Below are 21309 nucleotides of genomic sequence, written 5' to 3' on the forward strand. Positions count from 1 at the left end.
CCTAATCACAGCATTCATGCCATAGATGAAAAAACAAACAAACTATGAAACCTTATGATATAAAAACGAAATAAGATTTAGAGTAACAGTTGAATATACTTCTGATATAAATTCACAAGAATTTTTGTTATTTTGGGTTGATTTCTATTGTATTTTATTATACTGTATTGTACTATATTGATATAGTACATTCCAAATTATAATAATTAAAATAATACTGTACATCTATAGTAAGGGTTAGTAATGATCAGTGTTGGAGAAAGTTACTTTCAAAAGTAATGCATTACACTATTGCATTTCTTCCTAAAAAAGTAACTAATTACGTTACTTAGTTACTTTTTATTGAAAGTAATGTGTTACGCTACTTTTGCATTACTTTTTAAATCTGGGCTGGGCTTGCTTGTTTGCATTTAATATAAAAAGTTCTGTTTTTGGCAAATGTAAAAGCCCTTTCGGAAATGTAAATTAACATCTGTACAGTAGAACGCAGAAGAAGAAAGTTCAACACTCTTCAGCAATAAATAAGTAGAACAAATGTTAGTTTATCTTGTGTAATTTTTGCTTATTAGTATGGTTGAATTGGACCATTGAAGCTCAGCAGCAAATTGGTTAATAAAATGGGATTAAATACACAGGATAAGGATATTTGTATTATTTAAAATATTCAATTATTGCAGCTTTGAGTCATATTCTGAGTTGCTTTTAATTGTTTTTATTAATTGAGGAAAACTAAATCAGATTTTTTTTTTTTTTTGTGAGTAAAATTAATTAATGCATGTTCACATTTATTCTAGAACTAAATTAACATCTTACTCCCAATTTCTCACAACATGGGGACAGGAGAGCTTTCAATCAATAAATGGGGAAAAAAAGTAACTGTCGTTACTTATTTGAAAACGTAACTCAGATATTCTCTTTTAAATTAAAAAATAATGTGTTACCTTACTAGTTAGTTGAAAAAAGTAATCTGATTACGTAACTTGCGTTACTTGTAATGCGTTACCCACAACACTGGTAATAACAACTACTATATTTCAGAATAACATTATAAAAACATTACAAAAGGCAATCCAAACAATATCTGTCATGTATAAAGAGAATCCAAATCTGAAGTCTTTAACTGAGAAGGAACACACTCAGGAGAATATAGGAGAATTATAAAAGCTAACCACACTACAAACAAAAGCAAGGAAATTGAACCAGGAGTATAAAAATACATGTTAACAAAATTTCACCGTAAAGCCCATTGCTATGATTTTCTTGTCTTTCCCTACAAGCTAGGAAGATAAAATTTGGATATGTTCATTTCAGAGCAGTAATCTGGCATCCCTAAAAGTTTAATGATTCTGGAATATCATGAAAGCCCTCTGATCCTTGCTATAAAACCTAAAAATGCATATTTCAAAGCCAGCAGTGCAACTGCTTTGACCTGACAGCAATATATCGGAACAGCCCTCTTTCTAAAGTTTCATTACATTATGGCAGCAAAGAAAAAAACATTTTGAATGTTTATCTATGATTTATTTTGCTCATAATAGAGGCCATGCTGTGTTGCGATACTATTTATTTTGTGACTGTATTCCAAAATTGCACAACCACCCTTTTGCTTAAATATGGCACATGAGGTTGTATTTTATTGCAAATATAAAGTTATATAAAGAAAGAAAATATTTAACTGTGAAGTAGTTGTGATTATATTCATAGGGGCATTTCCAGGGTCTGTGGGTAGGTATGTATTTGTTCATTCCATTCCATGCTAGAAACAATCAATGATCAATTATGTAACACTGGTCAGGCACCCAACCATAATCAATGTCAAACTGGAATGAAATTTAACCTTCAGAAAAAGAACAAATAGCCACAGACCCAATCGCAGCTGAGTCCTAAATGAAAAGCCATACAAGGATGATAATTTCTTTTCAACTTCCTCTTATTATATAATACCAGAATTCACACAAGGACATTACAGTATGTGAATTCATTTCCAGTGTGACTTCAGGCACTATGCACCCCTCATTGATTATTGTTGTACTGCTGTGCTCTAACACCATATTGGATTTTTCTGTCCCAGTGTAATTCTCTGTCATTTTAAAATGAAATGCAGTACATAAATGTATTAAAATACAAATATAAAGAAATTGATAAGTATTCTTCCCAAATAATCTCAAACAGGCTCAGACATTCTGCTTTCCACTCAAGTCAATATTCTGAAAAATAAGAGATTAACTCTATAAAGCCTATGGTATCATATTTGAATTCTAATGCCTCTAAATTACCAACATTCTAAATTACCAACATGATCAAATCTATGGTGAAAAACCTGTTGTACACAATCTACTACATGACTTGTGTCATCTGACTGATAATTTATACTTATTTAGCATGTAAAAGCCCTTGTAGTTAAAAAAAGAGAATGAAACAGCATTAATTGGTGGAGGTTCAAAGAAAAAGAGGTCAAAGTCTTCATGTGCATTCAACTGCCGCCAATCAAGACAGCTGAAGAAATATACAGGAAAGCAAAACAATTTAAAACAATTTAAATCAGTGGCGAAGCACCACACACACAAAACATAGCATGACTATCCCTGGACAAAGAAGGTCGACAAAGTATGGCTGTGGACAGATGAAGTCAAATTGAAAATCCGTGAGAAGAAATGTCTCTACTATGCTTTTATTGCTGACAAGAACCGTGAAATTTGGCCAAAGTATCGCATTGCCAAAAGCAGAGCAAAGACAGTAGCTGTCATAACAACTGGTTGCTTATGACAGGCTTACATTGCCTCATGAAGTCGCGCTATCATCAAACTGAGGATGTCAATGACGAAAACGGACAACGGATCAATGGCTGTAAGAAGGCCATCGAATGCTGGTGGGACTACTTTGAGAAGGTCTCGACCAATGAGTTTCCGCATCCGCTGATTGGGTCTGCTTCTCCTGTTCTTAGTCCAGTGCAGCTGATCATAGTCAACAAGGTTGCCAGAGTAGAGAAAAGAACAGCGCTGGGTAAAGAAACTGGATCAAAGGATCTGGTGGAGGTGTGAAAGTCACTGCAAGTTTCATCAACCAGGTGTTTTTCAGACAAGGTCAGCACGACCATGCCAATCTGGAAAAAGAAGGCCAACCCAGCTGATTGTGTCAGCTACCAGGAAATTTGATTGCTCTCACACACCATGAAGATCTTTGGGTCTTGGATCAGCAAATTCACAACATTGTTCACCTCACCATCAGCCAAGCCAGATTCATGAAGAACAGCTTACACACCAATCAAGCCACCAATCACATCAAATGGTGCCAGCGATTCAGAAAAGCAGACCCTTTCACCATGCGGGATAAACTATTGCATAGTTTGTACATTAATATTTATATTGCATATTGATATACATCCATGACTGATAAACAAAATCTATTTAATTATATTTTGTTTAGTCTCAATACACTCCATTTATTAAAAAAAGAAAGAAACTGACTTCATATTCATTCATACTGTATTATTTCTGACAATTACTTCATATGTCAGGCTTTACAGGATTAATTTTACATTCTGGAAAACAGCAAAACATTTTTGAAGCTATTGTGTTTGCTGGATTAAACAGGAAACTCGGAAGCTCTTCAATTTAATGAAAACAAAAATGACAAATTCCCTCACATTACATAACAAAAGATGAGAAGAAACCATGTTAAATAGGGCAAAATGTATTAATTTATTTTTTTAAATATGGATGGCAGGAAAGCTCAATCAGTTTAGCTGCAGCATGTCAACAGATCTTCAGGGGCCTGTACCATGATGGTGGCTGAACTAGGATTAGTTTTGAGTTGACAAAACCAAACCACACCAATCTGGCTTAGATCATACCATAATCACTACCATCAACATTCCCAACCAAATCAATCTTCTAAACTTAAATAGATAGAACATGTGCACATGAATGTGTGACATCAGTGGCAAATAGCCAATCACATGCCTTGCAACACAGAACAAGTGTGACTCCAACAAGATTCAAAACTCATTGGCTAAAGGTTAAGAGATAGAAGAATGTTGAGGAACTTAAACCCATTTACACTGAAGAATACTTGTCCAAGAAAGAGGACAAATAACAGAAATGATCTTGCTTTATCAGTGCAGTCACAAGTGAAACTTGTTAGTTTAATATATAGCGATAGAGACTTGAAGATGTAAGGTCACATATTTTAAAGCGTTATCTATTGATTCTACAGATTATTAATTTATTTAATAGGATCTGTATGAATATTAATTTAAAACAAATGCTTTATAATTATTGTTAAACTAATGGATTAATAACAAATCATAATTATATAAATCATATGTAAAGCTTATAAAATAATTTACTAAGTAATTATCATTAAAGCAAGATCATTTTGTTGTAATTTGTTGTTTGTTTTATTTTGTTTGGGGGTGGGGGGGGGGGGGGGATCTCGGGTCTTGAGACCTCTAATAGATTGTTTCAGAAAGAGAAACTGGGGGAGTGAATTTTTTTTTTTTTTTTGCATCAGACATATATCACTTTGCTCAGATCTGATTGGTCCAATTTCAGTTTGAGCTCTCTTACCCAGAACATAACCTGCCCAGGAGCAGGTTAGCTGTGGAGCGCAAGTTACTATGGCTATGAAAGCTTCTGAATGCCAAGCCACTTTCTTGGTACCTAAAACCCAGGACTGATACAAAAACCTGGCTAGCCAGCTAATCCAGCTTCATGGTACAGACCCCAGATCAGTCTCTCACAGACTCCTCAACATGCACTGATCCACTCCAGCTGCACTCAGGTTCTGTTAGATTATTGATGGATGGATTGCGTTGACATGCTGATCACACTGCATACCACAAAACAAATGTTCTGGAACCATGTTGGAACAGAGTAAACAACAGATGCACATATGAATCATATGATGTTCATGTGCACACTCTAGTGGTGAAGCATAGTAAAATCACAACATGCAGCAATGATTGCTCAACATACTGATTTCTGTTAGCATTCGGTTCCCATAAAAAATATATATATATACTTAAAAACATGTTAAATATCTATAGCTCAACTAATCTATAATTTAAAAAGACCTACATCTATTTTTTAAACATGCAATTTAGCCAGACAGAATTTATGAATATAGGTAATATGAAAGTGTATTACATATTGTACCAGTGATCATCCCTTCTGCCGACATTTTATCATAGGAAAAATACTTGAAACTTTTAACAACAGGATGCACACTTTCAACTCTGACAGGCTTCTACTCCAAAATGCTATTTATTAAAATGACAAAAGTTTTTAACAAAACTGATTAATCAAATATGAAAAAAAAAAAAAAAAAAACACTGAAATAACCAAAGAAAGACCAACATGTTTTTTAACATTGTAATTTAGAGATTTACTGATGAATGTGGCATTGTGAAAAATAATCAGAACAACAAAACATTTTGATCACTTAAAACATGCTTTTAGTTAAGTTTTTGCAAGCAGGAAGAAAAAGAGAGAGCAGTAGCATAATGAACAATAATAAAAGTAATAAGTTGAAAAGTATGACGCGTCCTGAAAACGTCCTGAAATCGTCTTTAGAAATTTCATTCAACAAACAGTTCAAAACTTTCGGCTTCCTCAAACTCAGCATTCATCTTTGCAGCAAGAATGTCCAACTCTGACATCTGAAAGAGCAGAAAAAAAATTAAAACCAATCTAAGAAAATAAACAAGAAGCATTTAAAAAGTCATTTATGCAATTCCACTTGAAGTAGAAATTACAGTACACTATTTAAGATTCTTTATAAGCATTATGGTTCCATGAAGTGCTTTCAACATCCATGGAACCTGTCCACTACACAAAAGCTTTTTTATACTGAAAAAGTTTCTTTAGATTATTAAAGCATTCTTCACACTAAGAAAAAAAAAATCATTCTTTTAAGAACTGTTCACTGATAGGTTTTTTGGGAAACCAAAATTGGTTCTTTAATCTGTTGATGATACTCAAATCTATTTATCTTTTAGGAAAAATGATCCACTGACCATGACTGCTCCTTTATCCCGTCTAGATGAGGTTAAATCCTGGTTATCTCAAAAAGATTTATCCTTAAATGAGGAGAAAGCTGAAGTAATTTTTTTTTTGCCCATCAGAAAATATGAAAGCATTTAATTTTGACCTGGGATCCCTATCGGCTTTTAGGTCTTCACAGGTACAGAATCTGGGTGTTATTTTAAATTCAATAAACAAAAATTAGCTCCGTATACTTGCAAAAATTAAACATTCCTCACTGATAAGACTCTGGAGATGGCAGTGCATGCTTTTATTACGTCACGTCTCGATTACTGTAACTCATTATACTGTGGCATTTCTAAAGCTCAAATTGCCTGTCTCCAACTGGTCCAAAATGCTGCCTCTAGATTTCTTTTAAAAAATAAAAAAAGGGATTACGCCACTCCGCTTTTAAAGGCCCTTCATTGGTTGCCTGTTCAATTTAGAATACATTTTAAAATATTATTTGTTTTTAAATCTTTACACAATCAAGAACCCGGCTACCTATGTGAATTGCTGCATCAGTACATCCCCTCGAGAAGCACTTTGATCAGTCTTGTGGCTGTTTTAAATGTGCTATATAAATAAAGTAAATTTGAAACTTTATGGCATCGCAAAAACTCCCTTTTGGAACATTTACTCACCCCCTCGGCCCATCTAACATGTAGATAGGATTTGGAGGAATTTTGCATTATGTGTGACCCTGGACCACAAAACCAGTCATATGGGTAAATTTTTCAAAATTGAGATTTATAAATCACCTGAAAGCTGAATAAATAAGCTTTCCATTGATGTATGGTTTGTTATGTTAGGACAATATTTGGCTGAGATACAACTATTTGAAAACCTGGAATCTGAGGGTGCAAAAAAATCTAAATATTGAGAAAATCGCCTTTAAAGTTTTCCAACTGAAGTTCTTAGCAATGCATATTACTAATCAAAAATTAAGTTTTAATAGGTTTACAGTTGGGAATTTACAAAATATCTTTATATAACATGACCTTTACTTAATTTCCTAATGATTTTTGGCATAAATTTTGACCCATACAAGGTGTTTTTTTTGTTGTTTTTTTGGCTATTGCTACAAATATACCCCAGCGACTTAAGACTGGTTTTGTGGTCCAGGGTCAAATATCACAATGGATCCTCTGCAGGGAATGGGTGCCATCAGAATTAGAACTCAAAGCTGATAGAAACATTACCATAATCCACAAGAAATTTACACCACTCAGTCCATCAATTAACATCTTGTGAAGTGAAAATCTGCATGTTTAAAAGAAATAAATCCAGTCTTCAGGCATTTTCTCTATAAACCACTACTTTTGAGTCTACAATCCATAACACTTTCTCTGGTGTTGTCCACTCACATCAAAAAATACCAACATGTTTGTTTAGAACTGTTCTGGACCATATTTGCTTGACAGAAGTACATGATCTATGCATATTTGCATTCTCCTGATTCAGACATGATTACTTTTTCACTAGAGAAGCTAATATCATGGATAGAGGACTCATTTTTTGGCCAGAAGCAACAGTTTAAAGTTAAAAATTGCTTCTAGATGGATTTGTTTCTTACAAACACACAGCTTTTCACTTCACAAGACATTAATTTATGGACTGGAGTTGTGTGGATTATTTGTGGATTGTGATGTTTTTATCAGCTGTTTGGACTCTCATTCTGACAGCACCCCTTCACTGCAGAGGATCCATTGGTGAGCAAGTGATGTAATGATAAATTTCTCCAAATCTGTTCTGATGAAGAAACCCTCATCTTTATCTTGGATGGCCTGAGGTTGAGTGCATTTTTAGCAAATATCCATTTTGCACACTCCACCTTTAAATTTAAAGAGATGTTTTATATCACTATATCCTTCTTCTTCCTCTACTCACGCTCACCTTTATCTGTTGTACGCGCTTCCGCCTGGTTGTCTTCTTTACCAGGCACACACCCGGGATGTTTGGATCAATTTCTGGTGGGTTTGACGTGCTGTCATCAGCAGCGGAGATGTTGAAAGAACCCAGCGAGATGGACATAGAGCCCAGAGGAGCTACTCTAGATACCTCAGCTTTACGCATCACCTCTGGTGTCTGAAGCCTCGCAAAACCAAACAGGGTCTCTCGGTTGTTGGGAGAAGTGGAAGGTGCATGATGGGATTTGGGGCTTTCAAAGGACTTGTCCCCCATGATCAAGCGACTGTAGGAGCGTCGCACTTTTTGGGACCAAACGGGGTCCTGCTCAGATTCTTTGGGGTGAGAAGATGGAGATGAAGGAGGCAGGATGGGCGAGAGGACAGCTGTCTCGGGCACTGTTGCCACAGCTGGGGACGATGTCAAGACTCTGGACAGCTTTGTTGGCACTTCAGATAATCTTTCCACATTCTCCTTGTTACTGTCAGACAGGGCCTAGGGAAATATTTTTAAATGACAACATGTATTTTTGGTAGAGTCCAAAAAACAAAACACAAACATAAACTGGGTAGAGTTTGTAAGAAATACCTGAGTTTTCCTGGGTGCTATTTTCCTAACAGTGATTGACCGTTTCACAGCCACAGGTGGTGCCTTAAAGGTGGGAGACATGATAATATTACACATCTATTATAAAAACATATTAATAATAAAACATATAAACATTATATAAACAATATCAAAGACTACAATTTATAATAGTTTACAAAAAATGTACAAGTTACTGAATAATTACTATTAAAGGGGTCATATAATGTGATTTCAAATTTTCCTTTCTCTTTGGAGTGTTATAAGCTCTTGGTGCACAAAGAAGATATGTAAAGTTGCAAAGATTTAAGTCTCAAATCCAAAGAGATATTCTTTATAAAAGTTAAGAGTCAACCACGCCCTTTTAAATTCCTCGTTTAAACACGCCCCCACATGTCTACTTTAGGATGTGGGAAGATTTGCATAACGCCACCCAAATGTTCATGCAAAGAAAGGCAGCGTAACTTTTATTCTCACTGAACCCAAATACACCATGTTGTGGAGACGCTGTGTGTTTCGTTGTGAAAGCGAAACTACTTTGTTTGGCCTTCCAAAAGAGGACACAACTAGAAATCAGTGGCTAAGTTGTATTTACAACACTATTCCAGAACAGTTCAACCCAAATATTCAGATGTGTGCACTGTGGAGCGCATTTTACAGAGGACGATGACTATTTCCTAGAAGATAGCCTACAATGCCAGTGTCTGTTTCTATAAAGTGGGGCAATTCCAACTTCAATGACAGTCTGGCGCTTCTGACTCACAGTCTGTAAGTATGTTTACATATTTAAAGATTTTGCCACTGATGAGTCAAACGTGAGTTTTGAGCAGTGAAGAGTAGCCCTTGTTGTTTGTCATTTCTCCAATCTCAAATGCAGATATAGTTTTATGTTTATGCAGCACGATACGCAACGCAATGCATAAAAAAAAACAAAAAAAAAAAACAGCACAAATCATTATAATCAGTAATTATGTGCCCACTGGATGCTACAAATAGCTCGATTGTAATGGGCTTTATTGGTTTTTCTTGTCGCGCCGGGTAAGAGAAGCACATGGGGGAACACGATGTGCGACGCGCTGAATGAAAGCACATTCACTCTCTGACAGCAGATGGCGCTAAAATGAAGCCCTTACCCTATAAAACCCATAAATAAAGCAGCTGCTACTTTCTAAACCATATTTAAATAATTTTAAATAGCCATTCAGATTTGTGGATTTGCTATGGTGTTCATCACAGAGCCAAATATTTAAATATTTAGACCTAATAGGCTATTTATTAGCAAACTTTTTTTTTTTTAATCTGGACTACAACATTGTTTGAAAGTGCTTTGATTCTTTACTGTTCATTCACACTTTACATTAGGGCTTCTTTAGTTAACAAACTGGCAATGAAAAATTCTTCTGAACATTCATTAATCTTAGGTATTCCAATATTTAATAACACGTTGTTAAAATTGAAAGTTGCAACTGTGTTATTTAAAGAGCTAACGAACTAAGACTTGTATTTTTTAACAAAGATTAATAATTTCTATAGTAAATGTAGCTATTGCTCATTGTTTAGCTGTGCATTTACTGAAATGAGCACTTTGCGATGTCCAAACTGATTACACTATATTTTATGTATTGAACTGTATTTTATGTAAAATCATTTTCTATTTTTAAACAGTCTTAAATTCTTTTTAAGTCAATTTTTAAAGCATTTTCAAAGTTCTTAAATTGCTTGTTTTATTTTTGTGGTTATTTTTCTTCATTATTTGTTTTTTTTACTTTCTTTTAATGTAAAGCACTTTGAATTACCATTGTGAACAAAATGTGCTATATAAATAAACTTGCCTTGCCTTAAATGTTAATGCATTAACTAAGGTTAACTAATGAGGTCTTATTGTAAAGTGATACCTATTGGTCTTTAGAGTTCTTTTGCACTTTAATGTGTAAAACTTTTAACTTTATATATTTTTTCTGTATTGCTTTATTGTATTTAAATGTTCAGTTATTTTTGTTATAAGAAAAAAGGTATTTAACCTGTTATACTATATTATGACCAACAGGAAAATTTGATACCAGCATATCCCTAGTACAGTGTGTGGAAAATAGTGTTTTTTGAACCTTAAACCGCATAAACACATTGCATTACACCAAATACACAAAATAATGTTCTTTTTAGCAACGGCCACATTAACACCCAAATGGTTAACCATCTTTTTTTTTCTCTTTTTTTTTTAATATGACAAACAAGTGTCGCCAAGACCAACAATGACCCACAGAGCTGCTTAAAAAATAACAAAATTTCAATAAAAAAGGTTAAATTAACAGAAAACTTTAGTAAACTCACCACAACTTTAGAGGCCAGGTTTTCATCATTTGCCGACAACCTGCAGGACCTCCTTCGTGGTGGACTCTTTCCATTTGACTCTATTTACAAACAGTAAACTTTTATAGAAAAACACAACTAATACAAAACAGAACATACTATAGTATTATAAAGCTATTTTAGCTGTCATTTATGCTTTCATTATTCCTTCGCCATCCGCTAACATAACATATAACTTAATAACAGCCTTGTTAAAAGACTAACGTTAAATATAATGTTCAAAGTAATAACACTCACTTCTGATTTCATCGCGGCTTTTCCTGGACGGTAATCGTGTGGTTTTGTTGCTCATCTTGCAAAACAATACAGATCCAGAAACGCCAAACTGCTGCTAACGTTAGTCAGTGAGCTAACACAACGAACAGACGAGAAATTTACAATGCCACGATTACAACAACAAAACGTTGCATGTATACTAAAAGAGCTGTGTATTAGTTTTACTTACAAGGTCCAATCTGTTATATGGTCGGTTTTATTGAATTGTATAAAACAAATAACACAAAATTCTATGTTTTCGGATGTAAACGAATATGCTCTTCTTTCAAATTCGCCCGCCTTCCCATGTAAGAACAGGAGATGGCGGAAGCAGGGGGTGGAGCTAAACCAACTACTTCCTGTTAAACATGTGTTTTCCTTTGGGGGGCGCTTCAAACTTCAGAGACAGACAGATCATCTTCATATCAGGATATTTTGGATAGTACAAGATAAGACTAAAAATACAGTATTTTAAGTGCAGTTTATTTAACTGCAAAGATAGAACCTCGCATATATATATATATATATATATATATATAAATATATATATAAATATATATATATTTATATATGTGTGTGTGTGTGTGTGTGTGTGTGTGTGTGTGTATATGTATGTATTATATATATATATATATTATATATATATATATATATATATATATATATATATGTATATTTTAAGTGCAATTGATTAAAAAGATAGAACCTCGTATATATAATATATATGTATATATATACACACACACATTTTGAAATTAACATTACTTTCCGACTTGGTTATGTCCCTTTCTTATGTTTTCCCATACATTTAATTCTGAAGAGAATTGGTAATAATCGGGTGACAGGTTTGTCGGGTGGACTCCATAGACTGTGGATTAGAATTTCATGTTGTCACAGCCATGCGTATTGATATAACGGTAGGCCTAACTGTAATCTCTAAACTACAAAACGGTTTTAAATAGCCGTTAAGTTGAAGGCTTTAACATGACATTTTGTGAGACCTTATAGGCTACATTTCCATGTTTTAATTTCCATGTAACTTTAATTTAAAATTAAAACAAAAACAAAACTGTATTTCAAAGAAAAATTATATACATTATTTGGCCAGTAACTTGACTAAATAAGGAAATATTGGCATTTGTTTTGATTCTTGTTTCCTCCAGCCACTGTCTTCAAAGCTTTTGAAACTCATCACAATCAAATGAACCGAATGCCAAATGATTCTCTCTTTCTAATGGCCCAAACACCCTGACAAATCAAACACCTTTACAAATCAATTTCAGATGTTTTTTATGCAAGTGTAATCTATTAAATGCCATCTACAAATCATTAAATATGAGGTGAGTGTATAAATTGTGTTGTTTTACTCATTTGTAGTTCTTGTTTGTTTTATTTATTTGTTTGATTGTTTGTTGAGAGGGCTTGCAATCAGGCCAATTTAGTGACTAATAAAACCAATATACATCTGTCATTAACACTAAACCTAAATCATAAAGCCTGAGATTAGATGAAACCATATATGCTGATTGATCTAATGAATGTCGAAAAGGTTGACATAAAAAAAAATAAAGAAAGTTTATTTTTAGGCTGTTTAGTATGAGCAGCAAGTGGCAGTGATGGTCCAATACAGGCTGCTAAGCATGTTCAAATTGATGATGCACTTAAACAATTTGCTAAACACTTCTTCATGAAGCTTTGAAACGTTTATGAAACTTTGGTTTCAAACCAGTGTTTCGGAGTGCATATCAAACTAGACACGTGATTTTGTCCAAAGGGATACTCCAGCCCAAAATGAAAATGTTGTCATTAATCACTTACCCCCATGTCATTCCAAACCTGTAAAAGCTTAGTTCATCTTCGGAACACAATTTAAGATGTTTGGATGAAAACCGGGAGGCTTGTGACTGTCCCATAGACTGAAGAAAACAAAGAAAACAAAAATAACAACTTTATTCAACAATTCCTTTGTCAACAATCTCTTCGCATTCTTGTGGCGCAGCTGATACAGAAGAACATACGCAGCATACGGTGATATGGAGAGACACAGAGGAGACTGTTGACAAAGGAATTGTTGAATAAAGTTATTTTTGTTTTCTTCGCTTACAAAAATTATTCTCTTCGCTTCATAACGTTACGGTTGAACAACTAATGGCAGATGGAATATTCTGACGATGTCTTTAATACTTTTCTGGACCTTGACAGTGTAACTTACTTGGCAGTTTATGGGACAGTCACAAGCCCTCCCGGTTTTCATCCAAAATATCTTGTGTTCCAAATACGAAAGAAGCTTTTACGGGTTTGGAACGACATGGGGGTAAGTGATTAATGAAAATTTTCTTTTTGGGGTGGAGTTTCCCTTTAACGTTTAAAATTCTAATGGTTCACCACTAGGGGGGCGTTGATCTGGTTTCTAGTTTCAGCCTCAGACATCACAACCACAGACCGTTGGCTAAACGTCTAATGCTAATGCATATGGGGCACAAAAGTATCTGTACTGCCATCGTGACGCTGAGACGTAACAAACTGTGATTGGTTGTTTGACATGTCGGTCAAACGGCCTCATGGGCGTGCCTTGGGCAATGAAAGCTGCCATGAATTCCAGACCTTCAACCATCAGTCTGAAGGTCTGGCTACGCGAGACTAGTGTATATCTGTCAGCATAGTATAAATTAAACTTAACACTACTGACTTACAGGTAATATTTAGACATAAGGAAACTATACATATTTTACTACATTTTAAACTTGGTTACAGTTATTTATGAAAAATATAATGCACATTTGATATTAGAATGTTTACATAATCTTTTCTCGACTGCAATTTAGTTAAAATGATGCATTTCTTTTTGTTCAGTTTTTTTTTTTTTTTTGTTCATAAGAGAAGAAAAAAGATTGGGAAACACTGATATAGTTAATGGTTATGACTGACCACAGACAATTTAAAACTTATTTGAAAACAATGTTTATTGTAACTCACTGTTTCATTTGCCAGGCAGTTTCATTGTCAAAAACAATGTCTGGCTCGGACAAGAGCCAAACAGCCCTACATTTTCTGCAGACAGCTCAGGATGCTCTTTAGGGCCATACACACGTTTTCTTTTAGAGCAGCACATTGGCATTAACATACAACACAACAAATAATATTTTTTGCACTTAAAAGATATTTCTTGAAGTTTATTTTCAAAAAAATGTCCCCCCCCCTATAATATTACAAAAAAAAAACTCACAAAAAACAAGCCAAACAAAAAAATAACTACTAAGAAACAAAAAAAACAGTAAGATGGTGGTTTTTTTCTCCATTTTTTTTTTCGGGCAAAAAATGCATTTTTCATAACAGTCATTCTTAACGATAATAAATGATTGAAACATACTTGTTTCCTTTTTTTTTTTTTTTGGTATATATATTTTGAAATTTTCACAATTCTAGAATAACTTACTTTTTATATTAATACTTCTCTTACAGCATCCAAACTCGTTGATATGTGAAAGGCTGTTGAGAAGTCAAGCCTCCCTTCCACTAGAGGTCAGCACTGAAGTTCAAAGATCTACAACCTTTTAAGCATATAAGAGAACCTTTGATTCCAGATTTCATGGTTAACCACCTCTACCACCATATAAAGAATGAGCAGGTTATTTCAAGGTTATTTCAAAGTGAACTTAAAACTCTCTTTCCTCCTAATAGTCATTCAGTGCAATAAAGGCAGGTAAAATTGCCACTGAGTAAACTACAGATGCTTGCTTTTAAGTGACTGAAAGGTTTAGGCTTATATGGTGGTAAACACACAAGTGAAAAACCACACAAACTTACAATAGTCTTTTGTGCACTGTTTGATTCAAGGCATAGTATTGCAAGTACAAATGTTGCGGGATATTGGAAGCAGGACCCTAGAAAGTTTGATCGTCATTGCAGGAATCTGTCCAGTGGCCGAAGACCTCACAGATGTCACAGTAAGGTCTTTCATCATTGGGACTGCCATGATAGGTGGTGTGTGGTGGGGAATCTAGCATCTGGTCTTGTGTGGGACAGTCCTCTGTATCGTGTAGGTCAAAGCAGTCACATATGTCACAGAAGAGACGGGGAGGGGGTTTCTTTTTAATCGTTGGCTCGGTGTGACTAGGTAGAGAAGACAAGGGTGTAAGATACTGTGTAACAGTTTATAAACAGCTTTTTTGATTCAACATTTTTATTCAGTTTTTCACATTTTGCATATCATCATAATAAAATGGTGGATCAGGCATGGATAACCCAAGCTGAAATAATCAGTTTAATTCTACACAATACATAGGAATTAAGTAAAACAAAAACAAAGGTAACACTCCTTAAATTTAGAAATTCTATGTATTTATGTACACAGAATGACATTTTTGTTTGCAGAATTGAAAACCATCACTAAGTCTACAAAATCTCTACATACCCAAAATGAACTAATACAATACCAGTAAAGCTACCAATTAAGTGAAAAATTAGTTTGAAGTTTAAAAAAAAAAATAGTGAATTCAGCTCATTCTTGGGATTGTATGCTGAGATTTAAAAACAAAACACCTGTTATGACGGTCCATTTCAGTTGCACCATTTCCATTGAGCGCTGCTTCAGCCATCTTCTCTAGTTTCGATTTTAGGTCCTCATTCTTCCGCTGAAGATCCACAATAACAGAGTTCAGGAATTCAACCTTTCAAAAAAAAAAAAAAAAAAAACCGAAGTAGTAGTAGTTATTCAGCAAGTGTTTCAATTGTGCAATTCATACATTTATAATATTATAAACCTGCAGAAAGCCTGTCCAATTGTTCTAAGATAATATTATGGAATCTATTCTTATGGCATTGCTTAAATATACATATATGATTGATTTATAGTTCATAATTTAGCTACACTCCAGCTACCACAGCTATATTCATGGTGAGAAAAAAATTAAAAATAGACCGTAATAAACTATATAAAACAACAAATTGAATCTGTATTCCACGTTTGTGATGGTTAACCACAAATTCGGATGAGACAATGCCTCCAGATTAGAGATGAAATGATTATAGTGACCAAAATGATCATGTTATCAATATTATTGTTAAAATGTGCTGGAAACGTTAAAAAAACCTCATACACACACACTGAAATCATTTTAAGTTTTATATCAAACATCAAAATATTATGTCAAAAATAAATAAATAAAAAAAAGAAACAGCACTGCATTTTTTTTTTTTGCATAAACATTAAAATAATACCATTAAAAATGATGGCAGATTTTAAACCAACAAAATACTGGTTGGGTGACTTACAATGTAACTTACCTACTAACATGTACATCATGTTCAAATAAAATTAAGATAAAATATATAAGATAAAAGTTATAAATGATGAATCTCACAATTCAGCCTTAACATAATGATAAATTAAAGGCATTTTATCTGTTTCATAAACAATTCTACATAGGCTACCTTTTATCTGCAGTGTTACTTTTTTTTTTTAGAATGCACATTAGCTTGTTTTCCATCTACCAGTTAAGATTTATGATAAAAATGTGGTCCAACAAAACTGGCAGACAGGCTGAAAGAAAATGTAACTCCACTGTCTGACAGCAAGTGGCACTTATGGAACAGCAGAAACAGAGCAGCTTCCTCTGTAACCTTCATAAACAAAGCAGCACTGTTAAGCAGCTGAGAAGAAGAAAAGCAAATGCTATTGTCAGTTCCTCCTCGTTCATTTATAGAATTCATTCATCCATACATTCTTTCCTAGAATTTATCTATCAGCACTCTGTTTTAATGATAATTAAAATATGAAATGGTAATTCTAACCGTTGTTACTATTTAATCATAGTTATGGTTATACAGATACAGTATTGGGGTGAATGACGGAAAGCTTTCTCTGTTTAAAATTGGCTGGTGGTGATCAATAACGAATTTGGCTAGTTGTTAAAATTATATTTCAACTTAGTAATTGGGAGGAATTCTTTTACACAAAAATATCTGTAAATGTGTTAAAAAGCCAATTTTAACCAAGTATGGACAACAAAAGTAAAGTGATTCATGAGAAGATTCTAACAAAAATATCCCATATATTATAATTAAAATATTGATTAAATTTAATTGTGAGACTTTTAATTAGGCAAACTTGTAGACAATTTAGACCAAAAAATGTCCTCGGTGTGTCAAATGCCAAGAAAGAAAATGCATTAAAAAACGTTATTACAAATTTCTAGGGTAATTTATGCAAAGTTTTTTAAAGCAGGTTTAAGACTAATACTGTATTTGGTAGTATCTGATGTTGTAGGACAGTGGGCCAAACGAATAGTATGCCATCACAATGATGGACAAAAATATACATTATGAAGATCAAACTTTCCACTCTGCATACCTGCCGCTCAGCATTCTCCTTTGCCTCCTTCCATGCTTTTAAAGCAGAATCATCTGGTTGGAGCGTAAAACATGCAAACCGGTCATGTAGATTAAACATAAATACAACACACTTATAATAAGTTAGATTTAGGTCAGTTTAAGGTAACAGTTACAGCATATACGTATTTCTAAGCAAAGTTTGATCCCAAAATGCAATGGCAGAACTACAGTCTGCCTGGAAGAAATTAAATGTAATGCAATGCAAACAATAAATCCCTCTATTTTATATTAAAAATTATCTAAATCTTTTCTCTATTTTTTTTTTTTTTCAAATGTGCATTTCAACCTGTTTTATTTACTTTTTACTGATGGAATAGACACATGCGATAAAACTGTGTGTAGAGTTGTACCTGAGGCATCATCTCCTTTGCTGGTGATCTGAGCGTCAGTTATACTCGTCTCCAGATTCTTCACTCGCTCCTGCAGCAAAGTATTCTCACTCTTGTGAGATTTCAGATTGGACTGCAGCACCTGTGTCGTATCACGCAGACCTGCTATCTGCTTGCAAGAACCGCAAAAGAAAAAAAAAAAATCAAGCAAAACTGAAATTTGCACACACACACCATAATTCAAACAGATGTTACCTCATTTCTGAGAGTGTCTAATTCTTTGTCCTTCTCTGAGATCAAGGCACTCTGTGTTTGGAGAGATTGCTGTAGTGCTTCCTTCTCTTTTTCTTTTTCTTTTGTTAAAGTACTTTCCCTGTGCAGAAGACAGATTGCATGATGTGTGTATTCTCCATTCATTAATGCAGGAATGTACGGTCAAGAATGTCTATATTAAAACAACAAAGCAAAGACTTCTACACATGATACAGTCAAAATAGTATTCAATTTCCTGTAGTTGCTCACCTCATTTTTATCTTCTTCAATTGACTATTGAGGTTGTCACACTCCTTTTTGAACTGTATTAAGGAGGAACAGAATTTAATATTTATGCAAAAAGTACAAAATTATTAACTAAAAATTAAAAAGAGCCTATAATTTAGAAACCATAGCTCACATATTCTAAAAAAAAATTCCTGAAACGTAATTAAAGTGTAATGCCCTAGTAACCCTGACCTGTAAAACACTTTTGTTTTATTTTATTTTATATGTGCAATTTCAGGACTGATTTATCTGAAAATTAAGATACCACAATAATAAAGACTAAAGGTTCTTGCACACTGAGTCCGAAATTTACATATGCATTTTTTCGTATTCGTCATCCTAAAAATTCATCACGCACAGAAACCTTGCACACTGAGTCCGATGCGTATTAATTAATAAATTGCGAAAAAATTAACAAAACAATACTAAATGGAGTCTCCAAGCAGTGAGGATGATTTTGTTGTCCTCTCCCTTCTTAAAAAGAGAAAAAGAAATTGGGTCCATCCAATTCTATGATATAGAGAGGAAGGAAAGTTCCCCCTCCTTATTAAAGGGTTAGTTCACCCAAAAATGAAAATTAGGCTGCGTTTACTCACCCCCGATTAGGGCTGGGCGATATATTGCATGCGATTGTCACGCGCATTTCGTCATCACCTGCAGATAGGCTCTGTCTATTAAATGTCGCTCCATTTGAAAGCAGGATATGGCGATTTACCGGTAAACAGGGAACCAGCTTTACTGACGAAATACGCGTGACAATCGCATGCGATATATCGCCCAGCCCCACCCACGAGGCATCCTAGGTGTATATGGCTTTCTTCTTTCAGATGAATCCAGTCGGAGTTCTATTAAAAATTGCCTTTGATCTTTCAAGCTGTTTCATGGCACTCAACGGGTGTTGCATTCCTTCAGTCCAAAAGAGGTGAAATAAAAAGCGCCCTTCCATTCACAAAGCTGACCTCATACGTAATTCCCCGGGAACTGCTTAGTAAAACAAGTCCCAAATCAAATAAGTAGCACAAATAAAATAAATCTCTTCATACAAACAAAATAAGGCTTTGTCTTTGCTCCTTCCATTTAAAATTAGAGGAAACCACTGCATTTTAATCATGATCCAAACAAAGATGCTGCATACATGCAACATGAGCAGTTTTTAATTTAAATTAGATTGTAATATTTTGAATTTGAAGCAAAAAAAGAATGGTTTGACTTCAGTTTTGTGAAACTAATCATAAAATGATCTGCATGAAACAAAGTGTTTCCTTGGTTTCTGCTGTAAACGAAGCAGCGCTGCACTTATGAACTTTAATATGCATTATACAGAGGCAAGATGAAAAGAAAAAATACCATATAAACTTTTTTAAAGACCGTAAGTTCCCCTCAGACATGCATTCATATAAACTCCTATCCCTAAATGAATCGCGATTTGTTTAGCATCTCAACCGCAACACATATTTGAATCTATTTTTCAACCGGCTCGCAGTTAATCATTACATCCTTAATTTTTACGTGTTTTACTTTTAGCTTCGTAACTTTGCAGATACTGTTTATACTCGAGCAGCAACATTACACACTAACTAACATTAAAAAAGTGAAATCGCAATCAACCACCCCTTTAAGAAATACTGCAGCTTGGAGAATTGCTTTACAAATATGGTGTGTAAATTTATTACTATAAATATTATATTTGAAATATATGCACAAGCAGCAATTATTGGGGTCCAAGCACCAGAAGCTCATGTAAACAAAACTTCTCAAAAATAACGTACTGTTAAGTATGTTTGTACTTGAGAGTTAACTTGAATCTAGAATCTCCAATAATTTTATAAGTTAGGGTTTGATGAAACAGCTTAGAAAATTACAAGAGACATGTTTATGGACAACATTAGTATTACAGCCCATCAACCATCATTTAAATATAAATACAGATAATTCGGAATTTGCTTTTAGCCCCCATGAAAATCAGAAATTTGTGAAATTTGGAGGGGTTTTTCAGACTATTATATTGGCCATGTGTACCAAGTTTTGTAAAGTTAGGACATTGCAATCACAAGATGTAGGCCAATTCGTTATAATGGGCCTCGCGCACAAATATAATGGCCTACATCTCTACTTTATGGATCAAACAGTTGCAAAATTACAGGGTTTAGGTTACAAACTGTAGTGTCCTCAGAAACTCCTGATGTCTGTGTATAATGCTTTGTAAAGCTTGGACATTGTGCTCTGCAAATATAGGTAAATTGGTAAAAATGGCTATCACCTGAAAAATTAATTACATTATATCTTCACAATGCTCTGACAAATCTAAATTATTTTGATAACTTTCCATAGCTCTCAGGTCATGGTTGTCATAAAACACACCACGTTTGGTCTAAATAAGATAAATTTAAAAGATATTGTTCATTAAAAGTTCATTACTGTGCTCTTCATCAATTTTAAATTAATTTATTTTGGATGTTAATATGCTCTCATACTGAAATAACCACTATTATTCTACTCAAATATCATACATAAGTATTGCATAAACAGCCACACTACCTCATTTCTCAGAGAGTCTAATTCTTTGTCCTTTTCTGAGATCAAGGCACTCTGTGTTTGGAGAGACTGCTGAAGTGCTGCTTTCTCCTTTTCTGATTCGCTTGTTAAAGTGCTTTCCCTGTGCAGAAGACAGATTGTAGGATATAGTTGAAACAATGAAACAAATTCCTTGATACATGACTCCATAAATAAATTCTCTGTTGTTCCTTACCTCATTTTCATCTCCTTCAATTGATCATTAAGGTTGTCACACTCCTTTTTGAGCTGTATTGAGGGTGAAACCAATTTACCTCTTAGATTTAACACATTAATCATCACAACATTTCATTTAAAACACAAAATATTTACATAAAACACATTGCACAACA

At 34.1% G+C, this 21309-nt stretch overlaps 2 protein-coding genes across 2 annotated transcripts in view; both read right to left on the minus strand.

The window, feature by feature from the left end:
- Positions 1-5353: 5353 nt before the first annotated feature.
- On the minus strand, positions 5354-11488 carry cdca5 (cell division cycle associated 5). Its single transcript, XM_042725080.1, has 6 exons — positions 11332-11488; positions 11124-11235; positions 10848-10927; positions 8520-8582; positions 7920-8426; positions 5354-5659 (listed from the first exon to the last, which is right to left on the minus strand). Exons 2-6 carry the CDS (start codon positions 11176-11178, stop codon positions 5579-5581), a joined length of 786 nt encoding a protein of 261 aa, XP_042581014.1. The 5' UTR covers positions 11179-11235; positions 11332-11488; the 3' UTR covers positions 5354-5578.
- A 3465-nt stretch (positions 11489-14953) lies between these two features.
- Positions 14954-21309, minus strand: part of LOC109076458 (CAP-Gly domain-containing linker protein 1-like) — a 40760-nt gene continuing 34404 nt past the window's right edge. The window contains exons 24-31 of the mRNA XM_042725081.1: positions 21153-21205; positions 20942-21059; positions 18386-18438; positions 18119-18236; positions 17885-18032; positions 17494-17546; positions 15684-15811; positions 14954-15254 (exon numbers count right to left, since the gene is read on the minus strand). Of these exons, the coding sequence (XP_042581015.1) occupies positions 15026-15254; positions 15684-15811; positions 17494-17546; positions 17885-18032; positions 18119-18236; positions 18386-18438; positions 20942-21059; positions 21153-21205 (900 nt within the window). The 3' untranslated portion in view covers positions 14954-15025. The remainder of the gene's footprint in view (positions 15255-15683; positions 15812-17493; positions 17547-17884; positions 18033-18118; positions 18237-18385; positions 18439-20941; positions 21060-21152; positions 21206-21309) is intronic.

The sequence above is a fragment of the Cyprinus carpio genome, chromosome B5 (assembly GCF_018340385.1).
Source record: "Cyprinus carpio isolate SPL01 chromosome B5, ASM1834038v1, whole genome shotgun sequence".
NCBI classification, from domain to species: domain Eukaryota; kingdom Metazoa; phylum Chordata; class Actinopteri; order Cypriniformes; family Cyprinidae; genus Cyprinus; species Cyprinus carpio.

Bases quoted from the DNA above. Each gene is read 5' to 3' on its own strand.
- cdca5 (XM_042725080.1), bottom strand. From the start codon at position 11,178: ATGAGCAACAAAACCACACGATTACCGTCCAGGAAAAGCCGCGATGAA. The intron at 10,928-11,123 runs GTGAGTGTTATT...GTTTGTAAATAG, and splicing joins AAGCCGCGATGAAATCAGAA to AGTCAAATGGAAAGAGTCCA. The intron at 8,427-8,519 runs GTATTTCTTACA...ATATTTCCCTAG, and splicing joins TAGCACCCAGGAAAACTCAG to GCCCTGTCTGACAGTAACAA.